The sequence below is a fragment of the Schistocerca piceifrons genome, chromosome 3, assembly GCF_021461385.2.
Source record: "Schistocerca piceifrons isolate TAMUIC-IGC-003096 chromosome 3, iqSchPice1.1, whole genome shotgun sequence".
NCBI classification, from domain to species: Eukaryota; Metazoa; Arthropoda; class Insecta; order Orthoptera; family Acrididae; genus Schistocerca; species Schistocerca piceifrons.
The window spans coordinates 559,953,199-559,980,948 of NC_060140.1; the positions used below are offsets into that span (position 1 = coordinate 559,953,199).

At 41.5% G+C, this 27,750-nt stretch overlaps 1 protein-coding gene across 1 annotated transcript; it reads left to right on the forward strand.

Annotated features, from left to right (window-relative positions):
• Nucleotides 1–10,443: 10,443 nt before the first annotated feature.
• Nucleotides 10,444–26,880, forward strand: LOC124789823. Its single transcript, XM_047257308.1, has 2 exons — nt 10,444–10,957; nt 26,093–26,880. The coding sequence occupies exons 1-2, from the start codon at nt 10,462–10,464 to the stop codon at nt 26,428–26,430; spliced, it is 834 nt and encodes a 277-aa protein (XP_047113264.1). The 5' UTR covers nt 10,444–10,461; the 3' UTR covers nt 26,431–26,880.
• Nucleotides 26,881–27,750: the final 870 nt, after the last annotated feature.

A 27,750-nucleotide genomic window follows, 5' to 3' on the forward strand; every position in this document is an offset into this window, starting at 1 on the left:
TTGTGGACTATTCTTCAATGGTATATTATGTAATTTACGTCTTTGCTCTTAAGACATCTTGTAATTGTCATGAAGTAAGTTATAAGCAAGTTTTCGTTCTTTTAGGGGCAGGTTACTTTTGAGCAGTTCTTACAAAACTCTTATGTATCTGCTCGGTGCCGTTAACGTACTTACACTAGGATGATTACAATTATTTTACAGGAATTTGTTAATTAAGCTATATGGGTCTTTGTTCTCAATTATATGTGATTAATGGCCATCATTGGAGTAAATGTGTCTTACTTAATATTTACAAGTTATTTTAAGGAAATAACATGTAGCCATATATGCACCAGTGATGAAATATGATTAAATATAATTGAGAACAAAGACATATATAGCTTTAAAGACGTTCTGTAAAATAATTATAATTTGTCTAGTGTATAAGCGTATTAGAAACACCGACCTTATATATAACAGCTTTGCAACAACTGCTTAAAAGTAGCGTGCTCATTGTTGTTGTGGTCATTAGTCCTGAGTCTGGTTTGATGCAGCTCTCCGTGCTACTCTATCCTGTGCAAGTTTCTTCATCTCCCAGTAACTACAACAATCTACATGCTTTTGAATCTGCTTAGTGTATTCATCTCTTGGTCTCCCTCTACGATTTTTACCCTCCACGCTGCGCTCCAATACTAAATTGGTGATCCCTTGATGCCTCAGAACATGTCCTACCAACCGATTCCTTCTTCTAGTCAAGTTGTGCTACGAATTTCTCTTCTCCCCAGTCCTATTCAATACCTCCTCATGAGTTATGTGATCTACCCATCTAATCTTCAGCATTCTTCTGTAGCACCACGTTTCAAAAGCTTCTATTCTCTTCTTGTCCAAACTATTTATCGTCCATGTTTCACTTCCATACAAGGCTACACTCCATGCAAATACTTTCAGAAACGACTTCCTGACACTTAAATCTATACTCTATGTTAACAAATTTTTTCTTCTTCAGAAACGCTTTCCTAGCCATTGCCAGTCAACATTTTATATCCTCTCTACTCCGACCATCATCAGTTATTTTGCTCCCCAAATAGCAAAACTCCTTTACTACTTTAAGTGTCTCATTTCCTAATCTAATTCCCTCAGCATCACCCGACTTAATTAGAATACATTCAATTATCCTTGTTTTACTTTTGTTGATGTTCATCTTATATCCTCTTTTCAAGACACTGTCCATTCCGTTAGACTGCTCTTCCAAGTCCTTTGCTGTCTCTGATACAATTACAATGTCATCGGTCAACCTCAAAGTTTTTGTTTCTTCTCCATCGATTTTAATACCTACTCCGAATTTTTCTTTTGTTTCCTTCATTGCTTGCTCAATATACAGATTGAATAACATCGGGGAGAGGCTACAACTCTGTCTCACTCCCTTCCCAACCACTGCTTCTCTTTCATGTCTCTCGAATCTTATTACTGCCATCTGGTTTCTGCACAAATTGTAAATAGCCTTTCGCTCCCTGTATTTTACCCCTGCCACCTTCACAATTTGAGAGAGAGTATTCCAGTCAGCAATGTCAAAAGCTCTCTCTAAGTCTACAAATGCTAGAAACGTAGGTTTGCCTTTCCTTAATCTAGCTTCTAAGGTAAGTCGTAGGGTCAGTATTGCCTCACGTGTTCCAATATTTCTACGGAATCCAAAGTGATCTTCCCCGAGGTCGGCTTCTACTAGTTTTTCCATTCGTCTGTAAAGAATTCGCGTTAGTATTTTGCAGTCGTGACTTATTAAACTGATAGTTGGGTAATTTTCACATCTGTCAACACCCGCTTTCTTTGAGATTGTAATTATTATATTCTTCTTGAAGTCTGAGGGTATTTCGCCTGTCTCATATATCTTGCTCACCAGATTGTAGAGTTTTGTCAGGACTGGCTCTTCCAAGGCTGTGAGTAGATCTGATGGAATGTTGTCTACTCCCAGGGCCTTGTTTCGACTCAGGTCTTTCAGTACTCTGTGAAACTCTTCACGCAGTATCATATCTCCCATTTCATCTTCATCTACATCCTCTTCCATTGTCATAATATTGTCCTCAAGTACATCTCCCTTGTATAGACCCTCTATATACTTCTTCCACTTTTCTGCTTTCCCTTCTTTGCTTAGAACTGGGTTTTTATCCGTGCTCTTGATACTCATACAAGTGGTTCTCTTTTCTCCAAAGGTCTCTTTAATTTTCCTGTAGGCGGTATCTATCTTACCCCTCATGAGATAAGCCTCCAAATCCTTATATTTGTCCTCTAGCCATCCCTGCTTAGCCATTTTGCACTTCCTGTCGATCTCATTTTTGAGACGTTTGTATTCTTTTTTGCCTGCTTTCTCTTCTGTTACCCAAAGATTTCTAGCAGCCCTCGTCTTTGTACCTACTTTATCCTCTTCTGCCTTCACTATTTCATCCCTCAAAGCTACCCATTCTTCTTCTACTGTACTTCTTTCGCCAATTCCTGTCAATTGTTCCCTTATGCTCTCCTTGAAACTCTGTGCAACCTCTGTTTCTTTCAGTTTATCCAGGTCCCATCTTCTTTAATTCCCACCTTTTCGCAGTTTCTTCAGTTTTTATCTACAGTTCATAACTAATACATTGTCGTCAGAGTTTGCATCTGCCCCTAGAAATGTCTTACAATTTAAAACCTGGTTTCTAAATCTCTGTTTTACCATTATATAATCTATCTGATACCTTCTGGTATCTCCAGGATTCTTCCATGTATACCACCTTCTTTTATGATTCTTGAACGAAGTGTTAGCTATCATTAAGTTGTGCTCTGTGCGAAATTCTACCCTCCAATCCATATTCACCTACTACGTTTCCTTCTCTCCCTTTTCCTACTACCGAATTCCAGTCACCCATGACTATTAAATTTCCGTCTCCCTTCACTATCTGAATAATTTCTTTTATTTCATCATACATTTCTTCAATTTCTTCGTCATCTGTAGAGCTAGTTGGCATATAAATTTGTACTACTGTGGTAGGCGTGGGCTTCGTGTTTATCTTGGCCATAAAAATGCGTTCACTATGCTGTTTGTTGCAGCTTATCCGCACTCCTATTTTTTTATTCATTATTAAACCTATTCCTGCATTACCCCTATTTGATTTTGTATTTATAACCCTGTATTCGCTGACCAAAAGTCTTGTTCCTCCTGCCACCGAACTTCACTAATTCCCACTATATCTAACGTTAACCTATCAATATCCCTTTTTAAATTTTCTAACCTACCTGCCCGATTAAGGGATCTGACATTCCACGCTCCGATCCATAGAATGCCAGTTTTCTTTCTCCTGATAACGACGTCCTCCTGAGTATTCCCCGCCCGGAGATCCGAATGGGGGACAATTTTACCTCCGGAATATTTTACCCAAGAGGACACCATCATCACTAAAACATACAGTAAAGATGCATGCCCTCGGGAAAAATTACGGCCGTAGTTTCCCCTTGCTTTCAGCCGTTCGCAGTACCAGCACAGCAAGGCTGTTTTGGTTGGTGTCACAAGGCCAGATCAGTCAATCATCCAGACTGTTGCCCCTGCAACTACTGAAAAGGCTGCTGCCCCTCTTCAGGAATCACACGTTTGTCTGGCCTCTCAACAGATACCCCTCCGTTGTGGTTGCACCTACGGTACGGCTATCTGTATCGCTGAGGCACGCAAGCCTCCCCACCGACGGCTAGGTCCATGGTTCATGGGGGGAGGAGCGTGCTCAAAAAGTACTGAAAAACTATTTTTCATTTGCTTTATGACCAATACATGCAGTCTTAGGAGCAAGACGTGCATGACACAATACGCCATTAAAGAATAGTGCATAAAGTAACTTATAATCCTCCTAGTATATCCTTGTTCCTATGCAAATTCATAAGTGATACTAATGCATTTAGTCTACAATGCTTCCTTATTAGATATCTGGAAATCGTCTAAGGCCAAATTTGGTAGCTGAAGGCATCACGAATTCATTTCTAAAAAATTATATTTATTATTATTTAATCCTAACATCACGTGAACAATTTGTTAATACAAATTGCACAAAATGTTATTGAATACGTTCTATTTTGTATCTAACTCTTCCCATTGCACCTTCCAGCCCGTCCATACAACATTTTTGAAATCACTGAACAGGATGTTGATGAAAAAACGCAGAAATCTATACAACTTTAAAGACAGTAAGATGTTGACCCCTGACAAGCGTTTCTCTATATGAAATTATCTATAAAGGTGTAGAATTACAAGTCCACAAATAGCTAACAACTGAAATATGTGCTGTGGGCTTGCATTGATGTTTGTGGCGAGTCTGTGGGTTTTCCGCAATTTCAGTATTTTGGTGTTATTGGGAAGGTAAAATAATACCGCTCTCCCAGCAGTGATCAATCAAGGATAAGGAAAAGTATATGTAGATCGTTTCAAGTGCCATGTGGAGCTAATAAGGCTTTCGCTCTGTTTACGGTTGTATGCGAAGGATGAATGAACCAGAGATGAAACGGATGGCTGTTTGGAGAGATACCGGATGTCTGGTAAACCTACAAGCAGTATATTCGGTAAATTCTGGAATCGTCGTTCATGAGTGAAGCGGGAGAGAGGCGTATTTATTGAATGACTGGACTACCTGATTTATTGTGAACTGCGGTCACTTAGTACTGAAAAAAAATTGTTAATTGTAAGGTAAATTACGAAAAATATCATCGAGAAAGAGAAGAACGACTAACTGGAAATAATTTAATAGTAATAGTGACAATAATAGCTGTTTGTTATATTTTCAAGTTTCTCGTAGCAGGGAAAGGAAAAAAGCACGCTTGTCACAAAGCCTTGTCTTATTTTTCATTCTTTTGTTTCGAATTGTTTTCTTACACCAAGCAACAATTTGTACGTCCAAGAAAGTTGATTTGGGCTGTAACCGACGCAAAAGCCAAAAAGGAACATCAGTTAACAGTAGAAATGATTGCGCTAGAGAGCGAGCCTTTACCCGTCGTGGCAATAACCTGGTTAACGAGACGCCACATTATGTCTTACCACGCTGTGAAATGCAAGCCGTACGTAATTTCGCAAAAGCTGTTCCTGACAACTACGAAACTATGAAAATCAAAAGAAACATTTCAAGTGTTCTCATGGTGACTCTAGCTTCTGATACACGAACCAGTTTCCATAACAATGCCAGCTTCATGAATTTCACTTCTTCAAAAAAATCACAGATCGCTGGTATACTGAACTAAGAAAAATTAATTTACCCTTGTGACGCCATAGTCTGCGAAAGGCGTTAGGTTGGCTGATCATCAGTCTGCTGGACGTTTCAACCATTCTCTTTAGAGAGTTGTAATTGAGTCAGTTAGTTAGCAGGAATTGTCGCTACTAGTAGGCTAGTAACGCAGTTCAATAATTCGATCTTAGCTCAAGAAAAACTGTTGGCGATTCAGAAGGTGGTAAATGTGTCGGAGCATCAGTTGGTCCATCATGTCAGCACCAACTGCAGTTCCATTTTTCATATAGCAGAGTGCCTGTTGGAACAAAAACGGGCTATGTCGCTGTTTGTAGCTGATCACACTTACCAGTTTGATGGAACAGTGTTTTACGCTTTTGAATCCCCTTGAAGAAACAAGTACTGGTCTCTCTTGTATTTCATATGTTGGGGCAATAAATGAGTAGTTAGATGAGGATGAGACATTTGAAGGAACCCCTGAATTAAAACACATGACTGCCTCGTTGAAAACCGAATAAAAAAATCATTTCAGCTCCTTAAATGAAGATCCACAGTACTTGCATAGAATCTTTCTAGACTGAAGATTCAGGACAGACTGTTTGGGGATTGGTGAAGATGAAGGAGCTTGAAAGAAGACCCTATTAGGACTTTGCGGAGGACTTCTCTCCAGTATCATTTCGTCTCCAGTTCCTGCCAAATGAAGCAGTGGAGACGAGACTGAATCAACTGTGACCTGTGAAGCTCACGACAAGTTTTAGGATTGCTATAACGAGATAGCGAATGAAAATAATAATAGTCACTGAGACAGTCAAGAAACAAACGCGATTACAGGCGACGCTGACTATTATTTGAAGACACTTCGCAGAATTTATCTTTCAGCGCATTTCAGCAGTGTATATAGCGAGACTTTCTCTGAAGCTGGCCTTGTTTACGAACATAGGCGAAGCTGTTACCTGGTTTATACAATATCATTATTCCTCACTTCTGGTGAATAAATTCATAGTTTACTTCAGGTGCACTGACCAAGAACATAATTCCATAAAACAACAAGGAGTAAACAAACGAAAAATAATTTGGCACCTTATTTTTAGGTCAACACAAAGTCAGGTGCGTCTAAGGTCAAAAAATTGTGAACCGAGCTTCTTCATTAGCTTATCTACACGTGAAATTGTTATCCATTATACATCAAGCAATGTTATTCACAGTGTTTCATTTAGTGTATGACAACTAACTTCTATTTTCGATGCTAGCGAGTCATTTTTACTTTTCTGAAATGGCAACCAATAATTCTTTCAGAGATTAAAACTTAAAACTATATTCTGTGAACTAATTCTATGTCATTTCAGTTACCCATTGAGATGAGTCTAGTAAGCTCAGTTTGGATGCTTCACAAGTATGCTTCTATGATCAGTAAACAACATCATCTAAAGCAATTGGAATATAATTTATATAGGTTAAGAACGAAAGTGGTCACAGCATCGATCTTTGTGAGACTGGCTTGTTATGTTCCATTCCGAGTTTAGTTTCATACTTGCGACGTAGCCTGTCATTGGGAAGAATTTTTTCTCTTTTTTTGTGAACGTAAAACCCCCCATGTAAAAGGAACATGGAATGATCATTCCAGTCTGCTGTGGAATGTACGCTGTTACGAAACTATAAGCCAGAAAGTGAGTGGGAGATGCTGGTGTTGGAAAGGGTTTCTTTACATTAAGATGTTTCGTAACAGCGTGTACTCTGTGGCATAATGAAATGCTGATTTAGGTATCAGTCACCATTATACTGTCCTTCGCCGTATCTTTCGTCCCGTAAGTGTAAGTTCAGTGAAATGCCCCAGGAGTCAGCAGGGTACTGGAAGAGCGAGGTCCAGCAAAAACCAAGAGTGAGGATTGCAACTGCAGCTTTATTCTGTAAGAAAACGTCACGCAACTTATGCGAGCCTTCCACTAAGATCGCATGGTATGAATGTAGGGATAAACTCACGGTTTGGTCACCCACAAAAATGAAAAGTAATTCAGACCTCACGGTGTCGATAAGTGTCTGCTGTCAGTAAATTGCTAAATGCAATGGAAGTGTATTTTCTTTGCATTGCCACAAGCATGTTCATACAGACCCGTGAAAAAAATTAATTAAGGATGACCTAGAGAGGAAATAGCATCGGTAATCCGTAATACGTCACCATTCACTTTCTGGTGCCGTCTGTCGGCAACCTCGGGTGATTCAGCAAGGTCGCTGGCGTAACGAAGCAGCCAGCACTTTCTCGGTTTCCATCCGCTCCTTCAGTTTACTCTTTACCGCTGTCCAGCTATCCTAACAGTGTCACACACACAACAAGTTTTTCAAGATGATACTGTAATGATCACCACCAATTATTAGGTTAACTGTGCAAAACCGTTCTGAAGTCACTATCCGGCTGAAATCTGTCCCCCATCAAGTACATGTATTACACTCGAGGACGAAAACAGATACGATTCTGTTCCAGTTTCATTGAGGCAGTCTATACTAATTTTGATACCTGTTGGAAAGAATAAAGTGAATTTTGGAAATCTATTGCGAGAGAGTAATATTGATTTTCGTTTATGATTTTCATCACCAACATTGACGAGATACTTGATCCAGATATTCTTACATAGTACAGATAGGTGACCATATATGGTTCAAATGGTTCTGAGCACTATGGGACTCAACTGCTGAGGTCATTACTCCCCTAGAACTTAGAACTAGTTAAACCTAACTAACCTAAGGACATCACAAACATCCACGCCCGAGGCAGGATTCGAACCTATGACCGTAGCGGTCTTGCGGTTCCAGACTGCAGCGCCTTTAGCCGCACGGCCAGGTGACCATATAGATTTGATATAAATTGTAATTACGGAAATGTCTTGATCGCACAGCTCTTTATTAAATATCACGCGTTTCGAAACCTCGTTGTCCCACATAAGCTGTAGGACAATGTACGAAAACTACGAAAAGTAATTAACACATCCCATATAGTGCACGATGGTAAAAAACATTGTATGCGCAATAAGTTCATTACTTACATGAACATCTGGTTTTAGGCTAAAGGACTGAGAACATATATGTAGTAATAAAGTTCTGATTACATGGAGTTGTCCGTTCGATGAATGAAAGTGTCAAACTGCCTGTAGGGCATTAAACTGTCAATGAGGTAAACTACACCGGCAGATGGCGTAAGCATTAATCAATGATAATTCGCATTGACGAGTGAAGATACTAAATGATTCCTCTGCAAAGCAACGTAAGGACGTTCATGAATGAAAACTTTGTCCTACAGCTTATGTGTGACGATGAGTTTTCAAAACCCGTCACATTTAATAAAGAATTGAGCGATCGAGACTTTTTCATTATTATAAATCGACGAGATACTTTGTATCAGTCTATTTCATGTTCTTCTGAAAACTTCCAGCGGCTGAAGCACATCGGAAAATAAACGAAGTACAAACAAATAATTAAATCCTGCAGGAATATGAATTTTATGGAGAGAAAAAGTGCTATATCAAATAGGCAAAGACGCACTACTGCGCACTGGCTCTAACAGGTAATCCAACATGAAAAGCACAGAGGACATTATGAGAGTCTAACTTGATGTTCCCGTTTTTGCTACCACTTTTTACATGTTGGTAGAGAGACCTTTTTGTCATGCATAGATACCTAGTCTGAGAGAAGATAGTAATTAATATCACCAGAGACGAAATGAGCTATGTTGGGTGGCAACAAGGAGTTTTAAAAATATAATCTTCATTATCGTCTTTTTAACAGTAATAGAGCATCTCTTTCGTCATTGATTATATTCTTTCTTTCTAATCTGGAAGATTAAGATGAAGAGATTTGTCAGGAACAAGCAAGTCAACCTTTAACAACGAGAACAGACTACTACCACCTTCCAATGCATCGTAAAGTGAGCAGAAAAGCCGTTACCGAGAATCCGTGATGCTTTTCTTGCTTTACAATAAACTGTTGCTATTTATGTCCTATTATTAGCTTAAGACTGGTGTAACGGCTCCGATACGGGACAATAAAATGTTAACAAGACACATTAAGCACGGACACACCTTTACAATGATTGTTGCTACTTTTACCAGATGTGACATGAAACTTAAGACTTAGAGTTATGACAGTCAGTCTGGAGAAGGGGCTGCTCATAACATTCATTTTAAATGTAATTGGATTTGCTTAGGAATTTGTAATCTCTTGACTGGAGCACATCCGAGAGATTAGCATCAGAACACGGGCATCTCATGCAGAATGCAAGGCAGGACGACTTTTTGAGTTTCCTACATTCCCATAAAATCGAAGCAGATATTGAGACACTTTAGTTTGGATTACTAGCAGGTTAAAATTTTGCCACAGTTCGCAACGCCTCAGTTCTGGGCAGTTTAAGGCAATTACTGCGAGAAGCCGCGGTTCGCGGGTGCCCTTGTAGCGTCTCGCTTCGCTCCTCGGACAGAGGAGTATCGTTTATCCCAGAAAACGTGAAGCTAAACAGACCGAAACGCGCAGGCCGGAAGAAGAAAGCGCCGACACTTTCTGAAATTAGAGGGCTAATTAGACGGAAAGTACTGCAATTAACTTGTGTCCCTGACAATGAGAGTTGACGGTTTCGCTTCTAACAAGCTAACTATCTCTTTAGCAGCATGCCCAACGCGATAATACATGTTATATGCCGGAAGGATTATCTTACATATGCAGTTAATTTGTTATTGTGCCCACTGCCTCCCCATTTCCCCTCGAGCCTACCCTTCTGCCTCCACTACATTTCCTCGTCACTAGTTCGTGTTCTTGTTTTGATTTCTTTATTATCACTTCTTCTTTGTTAAACGACGTCATGGTAGCGGGACTCACACTGTATTCCGGTTTACGATCGTGTTTTGTTTTTTGCCGGCTACGAAGAATATCCCTCCCATTCTCTTTTTCCCTCTGCTCCACTTGTCTAGATGCCCCTCGTGGCGGTCTTAGAATGATTACTGCCGGAGTGTCGTGGGAGTGACGTGTCAGAAATTGTTGGGTCTGACCGCAGGCAACATTCGCCACGGGTCTTAAGCTGCAGACCGCCTCCCCCTCTCCCTCCTCTGCAGCCCCTCCCCCGCCTCGCCCTCCCTATCCACTTACGCTGTTTCTTTACGGTCGGATGTGTCCGTCCGTTGCGTGCCTTGCGGTGGGGGTAAGCAGAGCGGGCCGGATATAAGAGCAGAGCTGTCCGCAGAAACCGTCCAAAAACCTCACCGCGACTCCATTGTTCAACATGGCACCAGTAGTGGAGTGGCGTTCGGTGACTTACGTGTTACTAGCCGCAGCCGTTGCGTGCACCCAGGCGCGCAGTGTGTTGGAGACGAACTCGGTGGACCCTGCGGACGAGGATGAAGGTACGTGGTCAACGGTTCTGCTGCGCGACCCGCGGATGGTTTACAAGACGTACCGCGACTGCGAGACGCGCGGCAAGGACGTCACCACCTGTCTCAAGGTGAAGCTGCTGACGGAGCTGGACAGGGCTGCGAGAAGCCGTGCGCCCAATCTGCGGCTCGTCGACGGCCTCGTCAGTCTCGTCAGAGACGACTCGGCAGACGGCGGCGACTCGCGGCCACTGCCGCCGGAGCAGCAGCTGGTGGAGACGCTGCCGCGGTCTGCCGAGGACAAGCAGCATTCGCTGGACGCACTGCTCGTAGACCGCGCCTCGGCCTTCCTCAGGAGCCGTACGCTGCAGCTCAACCTCGGAGAGGCTGCGGCGCAGATTGTCGAAGGTAAGGTCTGCCACACTGCACCTCAACAAATTCCGTTCCGTGTCACCGAGGGAGAGTTCAGTCATTCTGAAACTGAGGCCAGCAAAGCAAAATTAAAAATTTTAATTTCGTGATTAATGTTCTTTTGCAAAGGAAAACCCAGGAGCATATTCTAGATTCAATTCACGCACCACTGCAAAGATGTAGTGTCGGTGGGGTAGAGAAACAGCTAAAATCGTTAAAAAGGAAGATCCCGTGCCTGGTACAATTACTTTGAGATTCCATACAGATTCTCAATCTGAGTTAGCCCGTCTTTTAGCCACAACATATCGAAGATCCCTCCGACGAAAAGCTGTGCCCAGTGGGTAAAAGAAACCGCAATTCACACATAACTACAAGAAGGATTGCATAACCGATCTGCTAAGATATTGTCCAACATCCGAGACATCTACTTGTAGCAGAATCTTAGGACATATTCTGAGCTCTAAGGTACTGAGATATCTCCAACAAATGACCTCCTCTGCCAACCAGCATGGTTTTTGATCACTGAAAATCGTCTCGTTCTTTCTCTTGTGATATTCTGAAAGAAATGGATCAGGACAGCCAGGTAGATGCAGTGTTCCGTTTACTCCCAAACGGAATTTGACAGATACGCGAGTCATAAAAAGTACGGTCATATGGGGAATCAAACGATATTTTGACTGGATTCAGGATTTCTTGGTAGGGAGACATCGAAAGATGTAGAAGTAAATTCACTGTGTGCCCGTGGGAAGTGTGATGCTTCAAATGGCTCTGAGCACTATGGGACCTAACATCTGAGGTCATCAGTCCCCTAGAATTTAGAACTACTTAAAATTAACTAACCTAAGGACATCACACACATCCATGCCCGAGACAGGAGTCTAATTTGCGACCGTAGCGGTTGCGCAGTTCCAGACTGAAGCGCCTAGAACCGCTCGGCCACACCAGCCGGCAAGTGTGAAGGAACTCTTGATGTTTATGATGTATAATAATGACCTAGCAGACAACATTAACGGTAATCACAGACTTTTAGTAGATGATGTAGTTATCTATACTAAAATACTAACCGAAAACAACAGCGTTAATTTTTAGTCAGATCTTGAAAACATGTCAAAGTGGTCCAAAGATTGGCTACTTCCTTTAAACGTCCTCAAAGGTAAAATTTTGCACTTTGCACAAGACTACAATGCCAGTGGTCATAAGTGGAATCGATCTACTCATATAAATAAATACTTACGTGTATCAGTTTGAAGGGATCTCAAATGGAACAATCAAGTAGGCTCTGTCGTGGGTAAAGCGGGTGTCAGACTGTGTCACACTAGCAGAGTGCCAGTGAAATGCAATCACTGTACAAAAGAGAAACTCAAAAGACATAATCGTTGGAAGGTAGACCAAAACATCTTTCGGAGAATTTCAAAGCAAATACAAGATTAAGGTACAAAAGTACATCGACTGTTAAACGCAGAGGAGAGAGGGATAGGTGGGTGGAGTACGTTGAGTGCCTATGTAAAGTGGGGAAATAGATTGATAAAATGACAGATTATATAGTGTCGGTTTGGAGGACATGGCAGACGTAGTACCGGTATTACAGACAGAGCGTATTGCAAAATCATAATCAAACAAAATGGGAAGAACGTTTTGTATTCCTTCGAAGTTTCTAAAAAATATTGAAGGATGTGACAGCCACACGAGTACTAGAGTTAACGAGTAGAATCTGTGAGACTGGAGACATACCTTCAGACTTTTGCAATTATTTCATGTTCACTATACAGAGAATAGCAGAGGCAGGTTTAATCAACCACGTCGGAAGGCTGATTTTCCAAAATATAGTCTAGCTTTTATGATAACAATTGTGGTTACTGATAAGTTCCTTCGCCGCTTGTTGTGCTGCAGTGAATGTTACTAGCTTTTCTCGCGTTTTTATAGGAGGTATGCCCCAGGCTTTTGGGTTCAATGGCACTAGCTGCTGTGACGCACGGCATGTCATACGATTGATGACTTGTCACTGCACACAATGCCGTGTAGTGTATGGAGCCGCGCATCATCTTGGAATAGAAAGACCTGGAACTGAATAGCCACTTCATATTAGCATCAACAGTTCATTACACTAAATGTTGAAATATATACTGGGCAACGATGACGGTGAAGGCAACGCAAAACTTCCGCAGCCGATCAGAATTTCAGGCGTCAAGCAGAACTACCTACCAGATTGTGAGATAAGAAGAGATGACTATGCTGAAACTCCAAATAATTAGGACATCCGGCAGTTAACTGTAAGACTTCAGGATCCATGGGACAAAAAAAGCAGCCAGATGAAAAGGATTGCTCTTTTGTTTCAGTGGTTTTCCCTTCCCTATACTCAGCATCCTTTGATCTTGGTTCTCATTCCATTAACCTGATTTGTGGTGCAGCGTGTATGTTTACAGAACTTCTGCAATTGCTTTTTATTGCCAAATTTGTTTGTGATTATTTCTCGACCAGGCGTTTAAGGATATTGAACTTGCTTAGGTGGACATATTCGCTTCAGAAGATGCCTGTCAGTATTCCACAGTCCAGCCCATGGTGTAAGAACTATGTCACTTCATACCGTCTGGCAGTTGTCACACGCTATGCTAGAGTATAGGCCAACGAGTGTAGTCGTGCATGTGGGAATGATCTGATTTAGTCAGCCTCTCTGAAGTCTTCAAAGCATGGGTTAGGCTTCTTTTCTCCGGCATCAATCAGGCACCTGGCTCTCGCCATCTACTTCGAACGTGGCTCACACATTGTTGATGTCCATGATGTTTACTGCGTTCCTCAATTCATCGCAAGTAGGAAGTCATTTATTTGCACTTCTTATCCAAATCTTCTAATCCAGTGTCGATCTTCGCTGACGACTTGTGGAGTCAATACAGATTCAGGCTCTTTTTGGAAAAAGTTTAGAGCAAACTTCGTGGGAACCTTCCTGAAAGGTATAAGCGGGACGTCTGGAAGGAAATATGATCCTCACTTCTACTGAATACCTGTACAGTGTCTTATTGAATAAGTACGAAGTGAAGGGATGTTGAAAGTATAGACAAGGGAAGAAGCCTTTAACAAACGCTACCTGCAGAGGAGGGTAGTGGAATATTATTTTCTTCAAGCATCTAGGAATAAACACAGGAAGAATTACTTGGGGGGTACATAAAATAAGTTACTCATGTCAATTCACACTAAGACTATTGCACAACGATATTGATGCATTGTTGGAAGGCAGCACATTTTCTATATTTCTTGCAGACATAATTATGCTGCTTTACGAATAACAGGTGCATCACAGTTTGGGAGTGATTTTCTCAGGATCGCTGCACCCAAATTGCGTGAAAATGTAATCACATGTCAGTTCTAGTACAATATATTGGCCCAATGAATACCCGTTTATCATCTGCATTTCTTCTTGGTGTAGCAATTTTAATGGCCAGTCGTGTAGTAATGTGTAAACGTACCACCCTCTATTTTCTTTCTACTTGTATTTGATAATAATAGTAATAGGTAAAGGGAAAGAATTTCACACCAACCATTACGCGAGGTGAAATATACTTTTTTTACTTTGTACTCCAATTAAGCAAGAGCGAACACTTGAAATGGCATTAGGCAAGTAGACGAATGGAAGTTACGTCGTATGGAAGGCTATGAGTTGCTTAGAGCGGAAAGGCACCAGCGTGAAGCAGCTGGAAGTCATACGTGTGCGGGATTCACGCGGGAACACAGAAAACGTCTGGGTTGTTCTAGAAGAATCTTCGCGTAGGTAGACCTTCCGTCAGGTTAAAAGGGCGCGGAACGGCTATGCCGAAGGGGAATCGAGTCCTGGTTGTCTGTGCAATAGATCGAGATATCTCAAAACGCATAAAATAGCCCCAGGAGATATTAATCTTTCAGTTTAAGAACTATTTATTTTAATTGTGATCTAAAGAAGATAACAAATGACAATACCTAGTGAGTCAAGTTCTTCTGTTTCAGTTCACATGTATTCATTCATTTTCAAAAATGGACACTTCTACTGTGATTCACGAGAGTGGAAGCATAAATTCAGTGGAGAAGGCATAAGTTGAGGTGTTGGCGCATTCGAAACATTAAGTCACTAGCGGGCTGCCTGCGAGGGAGGTCTCGTAGACGAACCTTGACAGAAAGAGGTTCATTTCTGATGTAATGTAGTACTTTCGGAGTACTAAGGATTTTGAGACACTGCTCCGAGAGTCCGAAACAGCATATGAGTAGTGACAGACTATTCTGCAACTATTACACGCGATAACGTGTGCGAGTAGGAAGTGGCTTTGAGTATTTCTACAAGTATTGTTTCCAACTGTGATTACTAGAACGATGGTAGCAGCGCGTTCTAAAGTCGTTATGCTGTCTCGACATGATGGGTAAGTGAATTCGGCGCATAGCTTGGCGTTTACGAGATTTGTGATGGCTGTGTCTCCAAGCTTCAACTACGCAGATGGTCGACCAGTCGCGTGATGGCAGTGCTGAATCCTTATTCTTTATTCCACGTGTTATATGGATATGAGCAAGAGTATAGCTTAGAATAATTATTGAAACACCCGTGTGCCAGTACAAAATCGATTAAAGCAAGTGAAAGTTTCTTTCCATATTATTTTTCCGTGTTATAACTACGTTAAATTATCAGGTCCTTGAGACAGATTTCTGGAGTTCGAGAAATGACTAACGTGAATAAAGATTCTCTTCGTAGTGAGTACTTGATTCGTGAGGAAAATTACGTTTAACATGAGTGATGGGATAAAAATACAAGGCACGTAACTGAAGACGTTTGCCTGATACAACTGTGTTTCGCTTCTCTCGTCTTAACCAACAGGTGCCAGACACAACCGTAACTATCAATCCCTCTCTGTTGTAACTGCTGTTTATTAAAATACAAAGCGCTTCTTTGTTACATTACCCATAAGAATTATATAGAGAAGGCTTCGGTTAAAAGCTGCTAACTTAGTTGTAGGAAAGCAACGTTTTGTATTTATATAACTAAGCCGTTATTGGTACCTCTTTTATCTCAGTATATTCTCGTTTCATCTTGTCGAAGTCAAATACGTTTTTTTGTTATTTGTACTGGGTATTATCATTGGTCTACACAGAATACATTTACATCGACAGTGTTGTGTCTCTTCATGGAATTAAAGTATCAAATATCGATCGCTCCACCTTTCTAATAGACAATGGTTTCATGATATTTGGAACATCGGCAGTCCATCAGAGGGCCCCCCATCCTACTTAAATACGATCTTGGAAATATTTAGAAGTTATGAAATAGCCAATGTTTCTAATACGCCGTGTATGTTAACGGTTGTAACTAAAGATTTTGCAAAAAAATATCTGTGGCACCACTCTACCATCGATTATTCTGAACATTAACCGGTTAGTTTTTTCTTCGTTGTGCAAGGTGAAATGAGGAAACTCGTATTTTGAAGTATGGTTATTAACTGTCCCATGAACTTGGAAAGTTGATTCATCACTGGAAAAAGTGCGTAAAACAAATTCAGGGTCTTTAAATTTTCATGAGACGTGGTCCTGCGTCGATTACTCCTTTTTACATTTTTTGACTGGCTTTTCCTCTAGTTGCAAGCAGATTTTAAATTTCACAAACATTTGATTTCACTTATATCACTCACTACCTTCGATTGTTGGAAGCACAGTTTTTCTGTAAGTGCGTTCCGTTTCTTTGTAATTCGCTTTAATTTCATAAAACTTCATATAAATTGATCACACGTTTACGAATTTTACTACTGATACACTCGTTTTATACTCAGTACTCTGGTACTGTGTATTAGGTTTTCGTGTTTTCCTGAGCATTGCCAAAATGTAAATCAACAGTCATTTGCAGTTAAGGAAATAGTGTGGTTGCAAAATCTGAAACTAAAGCAATGGAAGCGAATGAAACTACTGTGGACTGTAACTACTGTTAGCAATGTGAGGAATCATAATTTTTCCACTCAACATGTTAAAAGGACCAATGAAAGCAATAAGTAATATGCACATAGTGCAAACCTAAATCTTTTTTTTTACTGCATAGGGACCTAACACTATAATTCGTCATTGTTGTAGCTTGAAATCGGAAAACTACTTTGTCTAAGATATGTACGAAACTATATACTGTGCAAATGTTTCCACCGGTCTACTACAATATGTGTCTGCTTCAGCCCCCACCACTGTGCAATAATCGGGCTAGCTCTAATCTTAGACAAGTCGTGCATTTTAAGCTGTATTCTCATGAGTACCTAAATATTTGTTGATTAGATCATCGATCTGATCGACAAATTATCAATTTTCCTGTAAAAACACATTAACAGAGCTTCTAACGTCTTCTTTTATGTAATGTTTATCGTTCACCTTTCACTTTAGCACCTGTCTTCTCACTCGCTACCTTCAGCAAAGACTTACTAATCTTTAAATTTTTGTTCGATGGTATCAATCTTTTTCAGATATTCTTTTCTTTCTGTTGCTAATCCTCACTTTTTAGTCTCTTTTCTTTGTGCACCAGTTATTTTGTTACCCGAACGGCAAAAGTTATGTACAAATTTTAGTGTATCATTTCCGGATTCAGTTCCTTCAGCGTCACCTGATGTAATTTAAACATTGAAGTTCTGCTTTTTTACTTTTGTTTCAGTTCATCTCATGACCTCTTTTCAAGATACCGTGAATCACGTTCAACACATCTTCCATTCCTTCACTATCTCTTCCAGATACTATCGTCGGAAAAATCTTAAAGTTTTTATTCCTTCTCGATGACCTTCAATAACTGTTCGATGTTTATCTTTGGTTTCTTTTACTACTTGCTCTGTGCACAGACTGAGTAACTTCAGAGAGAGGCCATAAACGTGCCTCACACATTTTTCACATGGTATAGTGAAAAATGTAGAAATTGCCTAAATTACGGTTGCTTCAACATTAACTTGTATACGTCATTTGTCATAATATTACACTCTAGTGTTTAATTTTGACAGAGCACTGAAAGACCTGAGTCGAAACAAGGCCACCGGAGTAGACAACATTCCATTGGAACTACTGACGGCCCTGGGAGAGCCAGTCCTGACAAAACTCTACCATCTGGTGAGCAAGATGTATGAAACAGGCGAAATACCCTCAGAATTCAAGAAGAATATAATAATTCCAATCCCAAAGAAAGCAGGTGTTGACTATCAGTTTAATAAGTCACAGCTGCAAAATACTAACACGAATTCTTTACAGACGAATGGAAAAACTAGTAGAAGCCAACCTGGGGGAAGATCAGTTTGGATTCCATAGAAACACTGGAACACGTGAGGCAATACTGACCTTACAACTTATCTTAGAAGAAAGATTAAGGAAAGGCAAACCTACGTTTCTAGCATTTGTAGACTTAGAGAAAGCTTATGAGAATGTTGACTGGAATACTCTCTTTCAAATTCTAAAGGTGGCGGGGATAAAATACAGGGAGCGAAAGGCTATTTACAATTTGTACAGAAACCAGATGGCAGTTATAAGAGACGAGGGACATGAAAGGTAAGCAGTGGTTGGGAAGGTAGTAAGACAGGGTTGTAGCCTCTCCCCGATGTTGTTCAATCTGTATATTGAGCAAGCAGTAAAGGAAACAAAAGAAAAATTCGGAGTAGGTATTAAAATCCATGGAGAAGAAATAAAAACTTTGAGGTTCGCCGATGACATTGTAATTCTGTCAGAGACAGCAAAGGACGTGGAAGAGCAATTGAATGGAATGGACAGTGTCTTGAAAGGGGGATATAAGATGAACATCAACAAAACCAAAGCGAGGATCATGGAATGTAGTCGAATTAAGTCGGCTGATGCTGAGGGAATTAGATTAGGAAATGAGACACTTAAAGTAGTAAAGGAGTTTTGCTATTTGGGGAGCAAAATAACTGATGATGGTCGAAGTAGAGAGGATATAAAATGTAGACTAGCAATGGCAAGGAAAGCGTTTCTGAAGAAGAGAAATTTGTTAACATCGAGTATAGATTTAAGTGTCAGGAAGTCATTTCTGAAAGTATTTGTATGGAGTGTAGCCATGTATGGAAGTGAAACATGGACGATAAATAGTTTGGACAAGAAGAGAATAGAAGCTTTCGAAATGTGGTGCTACAGAAGAATGCTGAAGATTAGATGGGTAGATCACATAACTCATGAAGAGGTATTGAATAGGATTGGGGAGAAGAGAAGTTTGTGGCACAACTTGACCATAAGAAGGGATCTGTTGGTAGGACATGTTCTGAGGCATCAAGGGATCACCAGTTTAGTATTGGAGGGCAGCGTGGAGGGTAAAAATCGTAGATGGAGACCAAGAGATGAATACACAAAGCAGATTCAGAAGGATGTAGGTAGCAGTATGTACTGGCAGATGAAGAATCTTGCACAGGATAGAGTAGCATGGAGAGCTGCATCAAACCAGTCTCAGGACTGAAGGCCACAACAACAACAGTGTTTAATTAGATCTCTAACTTTGTTAAGGGTATTGGATGCCATCTGATCTCGTGCAGCGGTAATGTTATTTGTTCAGGAAAATAACAGACGATGGCCGAAAACGAGTGATCATAATATCCAGACTGGCTACAGAAAGGGAGCCATTTCTGTATAAGATAAATTTGTTAACATAAAATATAAACTTAAAAATTACGAAGTATTTCCTGAAAATACTGTACTCGTGTGTAACCTAGTATGGAAGAGAAACGTGGAGAGTAAACAGCCGAGACAGGAAGAGAGGAGTATCTTCTGAAATTTGATGCTACAGGAGGATGCTGAAGACTAGATGGGTGCAGAGGGTAATTAATGACAAGATACTGTCTCGAGATGCTGAGATGGTTGATCAAATTAGGGAAATAGGGATGGATGAAAATTGTAAAGACAGAGCACGGCTTGACTACAGCAAGTTCAGGTGACTGTAGCTTTCAGTAGTTCTGCAGAAATGTAGAGGTGTTTACACGATAGACTTTTTGGTGGACAGTATCAGTTCAGTCTTCGGGGTGAGAATGGAAAAATGGTGCCAACAAAATCTGGCGCTAAGGCAACTGTGATGCACCACAGGCCGTAGATGTTAGGCCATAGATGAGAGGAGTAAACGACGGCTGCAGAGATGTATACGGACGAATATACGTGCAGCTTTTGAGTAACTGAGCGCCCAGATGAACCAAAGGGCTACCAACAATGTCTCCTCAACGACTGTTCAGCTGACGTTGCTGGATATGGGCCTCCACAGCAGACACCTGCTTGATGCATCCATGGTATCAGTTTTTCATTGGTGAGGAACACCGGAATTTGCACACCTATGCCGAGACTGCAGGTCCACTGCGTGGCTACAGATGAAATTTTCAGATGAATCACGTTTTGTGCGCCCTCGGACAGATGGCCGTTGGCGTTTACGGCATGACTCCTCCGAAAGCAAACAAGAAACAAGGAGGGAGCGTTACGAGAAATTATTTCGTCGCATTTCCCGGGTGCTCTTGTCATGCCACAATGGATCGACAAAAGTACCCATCTATCCTTGGGGATCATTTTCACTCTTACATGCAGTTTGTTTCTCCTTGGCCCGATGGCATCTATTAGTTCGACAATGCAACGTGGCACCCAACTAGCAGCGTGCGTGCGTGATTCGTAGGGCACCAGAATGAGTTTACCGTATTCCACTGGCCACAAGACTTCATGGATTCAAACCAAATCGAGAATCTGTCGGATCACCTCGTTCGGGCTGATCACGCCATGGAACCTCATCAGAGAAACCTAGCGCAGCTGACCGCGGCACTGGAGTCGTCACGGCTCCACATTCCTGTCAGTATCTTCCAGAACCTCACTGAATCACTTCCTGCACGTCTCGCAGCGGTCTGCACCGCAGAAGATGGTGATTCAAGCTTTTGACAGGTGGTCACATTAATGTGACTGGACTGTGTAGTTTAAATGCTCAGCGCTTTCGTCCCTGACTGGATATTGCTTCATGGGTGCAACTCCAGAACGATGTACGTCTGCTGTATTTTTACCTGCATAGTTCTGCTCCAGTAGTCCGATATCCTCCTCTGACCTTATTGTCGCCTTGGTTGATTCATTTAAAAAGTACAGCAAACAGCTACTTTTAGTTCATGATAATCACTATACAGCTCTGACAACGTCAGCGTGGGAGCGATCTGTAGTAGTATGAACACTGAATAAATCCTCATCTGCCAAGATATCTAAAATCACTTATCCATGCAGATGACTGGTTTCGGCACTTCCCTGTTGCCATTTTAAGGTGTATGTTTACATCAGTACATGATCTCCTCTGTCAGTACAGTAAGTGGTGCTATAAAATTTATGTCCATGTTGTTATTGTGAGTTACTCTGCAAGTGGAATATCAGTTTTAAAATAACAGCTATATGCATACATATTAATGCGCCACTTACAAGTGCTAACATGCATAATGAATTTAGAACTGCCATGCCGACTTCCAGAGTAACTCACGATACCAGTATGAACATGCATTGTATAACACGACTTACTGTACTGATGGTCGAGATTATGTAATGATGTAAACATAGATCCGTAGATGTCAACAGAGAATTGCCGAATCCGATTATCTATCTGAATAAATGATTTTATCGATCTTGGCAGTGGAGAATTTATTCAGTGTTCGGGATTATCATTATGGAACAAAATCGATTGTATTTAACACTTTAATAAATGCAGCCCATATCATATTAATTTTTATTTTTCATTATAGTTACCGGTTTCGGTCTATAAGACCAGAGGTTGCGTGTACTGGCTCCTCAAGTCATCTGGAGCCTCGGTCTGAGAAGATCTTATCGACTGAAAGCAGTAATCAAATCAAAAATTAATGTTATTGCGATCTGGGCCGCGTGCTGACCCCGGTCAGGTTAGATGACGAAGATTTAAATGTTTTACGTTAGCTCTAAATGGGTGTTTGTGTAATAAAGCGATACAGGGTGAAACACTTGCATTTACCGATGACCGATGTCGTTTTATGCAACCCCACACGACAGAGCAATGGTGTTGGCCAGTCCGCCCTGAAGATGAGGAGCACAATGTCAAAATGTCACAGAGCAGCTGGTGAAGTGTTCGAAGATATCTTATACGCCTTATGCGAATATTGTTTATGAAACTGCTTCAGCATATTAGCCATATGTTAATCTTTTCATTGGGTTATATACTGGGAATTTGTTACCCCTATGCTGCGCATTTTGATATCTGCTGTAATTTGGTTGATTCTGGTGGTGAAACACACTTAATAGGGCAACATTTCTCAACCATTTATGTGAATACTATAAACAGAACAAGTTTAGAGTGACATGAAAAACCAGTATGTGCATACTTCTAGTTAATTACGCCGAGAAAGACTGGAGACTCTTGAACGAATATGACAGAAGTAAGGTCCAAAAATGGCGTGTAACTAATGACCAATCCTCACTTGTATCTTTGACAGTATGATTACCTTTGCTAACAGCTGTCGAAAGATCTGAAAGGGAACTTCTGTCGATTACGTGGCTGTCACCTGTCTGGATACCGTTCCTGATGCAGACGTGTGGTTTGCATAAAACGACATCGGTAGGGGCAGCTAAATCACCCAGTGTAAAGAGTGGCTAGTTTCTGTATTTCGTCAAGTAATTCAGTTCAGTGCCACGGAGTTAAAACACAATTAATATGCATAAATTAATGTTATTAAAATTTATCTGACCTTCAATCCATCTGTTACCCAAATAAGTTTTCATTATTGACCGAACTACGTTCCAGTACGCTTTTTGTATTACTGTATAGTAGCCGCTTGTCATAGTTTCGAAATATCCGCTCTCATTTCCAGTCTTATCTGTTGTGAATATGGACACACGAACTTTTCTCGCACGTTGTAGTTTTTATCGAAGTGAGTAGGTGCTGTTTACGACGCAAGTTCCACAAAAACATGAATTGTGTTTGCGTGTGCAGATCTGACTATAACGAGCCACAAAAATGCAGTACTGCAAACAGGTCCTACAGAGCGAACAGTGTAGAAAATATAAAGCACTGAATGAAAGCACCCACCGAGGGGGCACAATGGTGCTGAGACTTGTTTCCGGTTATATTCATTAGATGTTCACATATCAAACGAACCCAGACTCTAGTATCTTTTTCATGAAACACGTCTGCTGCCAGAGTTTCAAATCCAAGCGGTGAATAATTGTCGTCATTAGGCTACTGGCCACTAAAATTGCTACACCAAGAAGAAATGCAGATGATAAACGGGTATTCATTGGACAAATATATTATACTAGAACTGACATGTGATTACATTTTCACGCAATTTGGGTGCAGCGATCCTGAGAAATCAGTATCCAGAAAAACACCTCTGTCCGTAATAACGGCCTTGATATGCCTGGGCATTGAGTCAAACAGAGCTTGGATAGCGTGTACAGGTACAGCTGCCCATGCAGCTTCAACACGATACCACAGTTCATCAAGAGTAGTGACTGGGTTATTGTGACGAGCCAGTTGCTTGGCCACCATTGACCAGACGTTTTCAATTGGTGAGAGATCTGGAGAATGTGCTGGCCAGGGCAGCAGTCGAACATTTTCTGTATCCAGAAAGGCCCGTACAGGACCTGCAACATGCAGTCGTGCAGTATGCTGCTGAAATGTAGTGTTTCGCAGGGATCGACCGACGGGTAGTACCACGGGTCGTAACACATCTGAAATGTAACGTCCACTGTTCAAAGTGCGGTCAATGCGAACAAGAGGTGACCGAGACGTGTAACCAATGGCACCCCATACCATCACGCCGGGTGATACGCCAGTATGGCGATGACGAATACACGCTTCCAATGTGCGTTCACCGCGATGTCGCCAAACACGGATGCGACCATCGTGATGCTGTAAAAAGAACCTGTATTCACCCGAAAAAATGACGTTTTGCCATTCATGGACCCAGGTTCTTCGCTAGGTACACCATCGCAGGCCCTCCTGTCTGTGCTGCGGCGTCAAGGGTAACCGCAGCCACGGCCTTCGAGATGATAGTCGATGCTGCTGCAAACGTCGTCGAACTGTTCGTGCAGATGGTTGGGTCTTGCAAACGTCCTCATCTGTTGACTCAGGGATCGAGACGTGGCTGCACGATCCGTTACAGCCATCGGATAAGAGGCCTGTCATCTCGACTGCTAGTGATACGAGGCCGTTGGGATCCAGCACGGCGTTCCGTATTACCGTCCTGAACCCACCGATTCCATATTCTGCTAACAGTCATTGGATCTCGACCAACGCGAGCAGCAACGTCGCGATACGATAAACCGCAATCGCGATAGGCTACAATCCGACCTTTATCAAAGTCGGAAACGTGATGGTACGCATTTCTCCTCGTTACACGGGGCATCACAACAACGTTTCACGAGGCAATGCCGGTCAACTGCTGTTTGTGTATGAGTAATCGGTTGTAAACTTTCCTCATGCCAGAGCGTTGTAGGTGTCGCCACCGGCGCCAGCCTTGTGTGAATGCTCTGAAAAGCTAATCATTTGCATATCACAGCATCTTCTTCCTGTCGGTGAAATTTCGCGTGTGTAGCACGTCATCTTCATGGTGTAGCAGTTGTAATGGCCAGTAGTGTATCATGTTGTTTCTTTCTACCCAGTACAGGGCGTGAAGGCAAGCGTTTTTATTTATTTATTTATTGTTCCGTGGGACCAAATTAGGAGAAGTCTCCATGGTCATGGAACGAGTCAATATATGAAATTATAACACGATATTAGAAACAGATAAAATGAAATATAAAAAAAAACATTCTCAGGTGACAAGTCGTAAGTTTAAATGAAGAAAATCAACAATGTAACACTGGAATTTGCTTAATTATTTAGCTCTTCCAGGAGCTCCTCGACAGAATAGAAGGAGTGAGCCATGAGGAAACTCTTCAGTTTAGACTTAAAAGAGTTTGGGCTACTGCTAAGATTTTTGAATTCTTGTGGTAACTTATTGAAAATAGATGCAGCAGAATACTGCACTCCTTTCTGCACAAGAGTCAAGGACGTGCATTCTACATGCAGATTTGATTTCTGCCTAGTATTAACTGAGTGAAAGCTGCTAACTCTAGGGAATAGGCTAATATTGCTAACAACAAACGACATTAAAGAAAATGTATACTGTGAGGGCAATGTCAGAATTCCCAGATTTTTGAATAGGGGTCGACAAGACGTTCTCGAACTTACACCACATGTAGCTCGAACAGCCCGTTTTTGAGCCAAAAATACCCTTTTTGAATCAGAAGAATTACCCCAAAAAATAATACCATACGACATAAGCGTATGAAAAATTGCGAAGTAGACTACTTTTCGTGTTGAAGTGTCACTTATTTCAGATACTGTTCTAATGGTAAATAAAGGAGCATTTAGCTTCTGAACAAGACCCTGGACGTGGGCTTTCCACAACAGCTTACTATTTATCCGAACGCCTAGGAACTTGAACTGTTCCGTCTCGCTTATAATATGCCTGTTCTGTCTGATCAAAATATCAGTTCTTGTTGAATTGTGAGTTAGAAACTGTAAAAACTGAGTCTTACTGTGATTTAGCATCAAATTATTTTCCACAAGCCACGAACTTATTTCATGAACTACATTAATTTTTACTGTTTCATTATTACACACAAGATCCTTCACTATCAAGCTGGTGTCATCAGCAAACAGAAACATTTTTGAATCACCTGTAATACTAGAAGGCATATCATTTATATAAATAAGAAACAGCAGTGGCCCCAGCACCGACCCTTGGGGAACGCCCCACTTAACAGTGCCCCATTGGGACTAAACATGACTACCACTCCCAATATTGCGGAGAATTACCCTCTACTTTCTGTTCTTAAAGTAAGAGGCGAACCAATTGTAAGCTACTCCCCTTACTCCATAATGGTCCAACTTCTGCAGTAATATTTTGTGCTCAACACAGTCAAAAGCCTTCGTTAAATCAAAGAAAACCTCACAGAGAAAAGAGAATACAGCATTTTCAGTTATTAAACCATTTCTAAAACCTAACTGAACATTTGACAGCAAATTATGTGAATTTAAATGCTCCAGTAACCTTGTATATACACTCTTCTCGATAACTTTAGCAAACACCGATGGCATGGAAATAGGTCTAAAATTGTCAAATATGTCATATTGCTTCTGCGCGCCTGCAGGTCGTCGCAGGAAGGACAAGATGGGCGGGCTGTTGCTGCTGCTGCCTGTGCTGATGGGCGGTATGCTGATCCCGCTGGCGTTGGGCGGCTTGGCGCTGCTGGCGGGCAAGGCGCTGCTGGTGGCCAAGCTGGCGCTCGTGCTGTCCTCGCTGCTGGGGCTGCGCAAGTTGCTGGGCGACGGCGGCGGCGAGCAGCACGAGCCTGTCGTCCAGGTCGTCTCGCCGCCTCACCACGGCCACTACGGCCGCAGCATCGACCTCTCGCCGCTGCAGCACACGGGCGGCGCACACGGCCTCGCCTACCGGGCACACGCCGCCCTCCCCTCTGTCGCCGCCTGACGACCGCCGACGCACCGCCCTCTAATCTCGCCCTCCGCCGCACCGTACCTCCAGCATCACAACCACCACTCTTGGCTTTGATCTCAGCACCCATTTCTCATTCTGTTCGTGATTCCCGGGTCCCGGGTTGTGTTTTCTGGAACACTTGCCTCCCTCCCCAACTTCCCTATAACGACAAGTAGACACGAAACGAAGTTCCTCGACGTAAGAAAGCTGAATTGCCTCTCATACATACGGCAGGTATTATCCTGCTAGTCGAGCTTAAGGCACGAAGCAGAATACGAATATTACCTCTCTAGTGTCCACTCCAGTATGATAACAAACAGGCCTCTTCCTCTACAGATGAACATTTCTCTTATTTATTACTTATATGTATTTATTTGTGTGATATTTATTTGTTATATGTAGTCCAAAAAAGGAAATGCTGTACATCATTTCCTCTAATTTCAATAAGAGCAAAAGAAAATTTTAAATGAGTTCCTATTTAATAACAATAATCATCCACCTGTCACTATGGAAACAACAAGAATGGCATCATGTTCATACTGAGAAGTGCCATGTGTTAAGAGCTGAGTGCAGCATAAAATTAACGACGTGGAAGGAAGAAATCGTCATATCGTATTGACGGTTGAAAAACCCCGTGGGGCTGCTAAACATCCTAACCACAATGAGTTTTTATCCTCTGCAAGTGATCGTATATAAATGCCATCAAGTAGCAAGTAAATGTCCTCCAACGCAAGCTGCTTGGAGAGCTGTACAACAAGCGTGAGCTATGTGGCGTTTCTTTGATGTGATTTATAAAATAAAATAGGGGCAGAGGAAATCACCAGGATCGAGGGTTAATTAAAGTGTAGGTGTGTGTTTTGTGACCGAGGTATTAAAAATTTGGTAAGCAGGTGAGTGATTACATCAACACTGTTATAGTTATTTGCAAAAAGTGCGACCTTTGTGTACCAAAGAAAGATATCGCAGTTGTCTCTGAGAACCTTTTTCCTGCAATTTCGACAGCACGTATTATAGAAGACTTTCTCTGACCTAAATGACCGAAAGAGGAAACAATAACTTCGATCTTACGTTGACGAGTACAGCGAATGTGGCAGCATTCAACAACAAACCTCGTGAGTTTAGCTTTGTTATTATTGCCAAAGATATTTCCATTTTATGTGAAATATTGACGTAAGTACTCTATTTGAATTCTGAATATTGGTATTATTTTCCTTTGTCTGATCCCGCGTGAAGTAGTTCCTGTCATAATTCGTTACTTTATCTAATTTGTAAAATAATGATTTGTAATTCGTATAACCCCTGACCAAACTATCA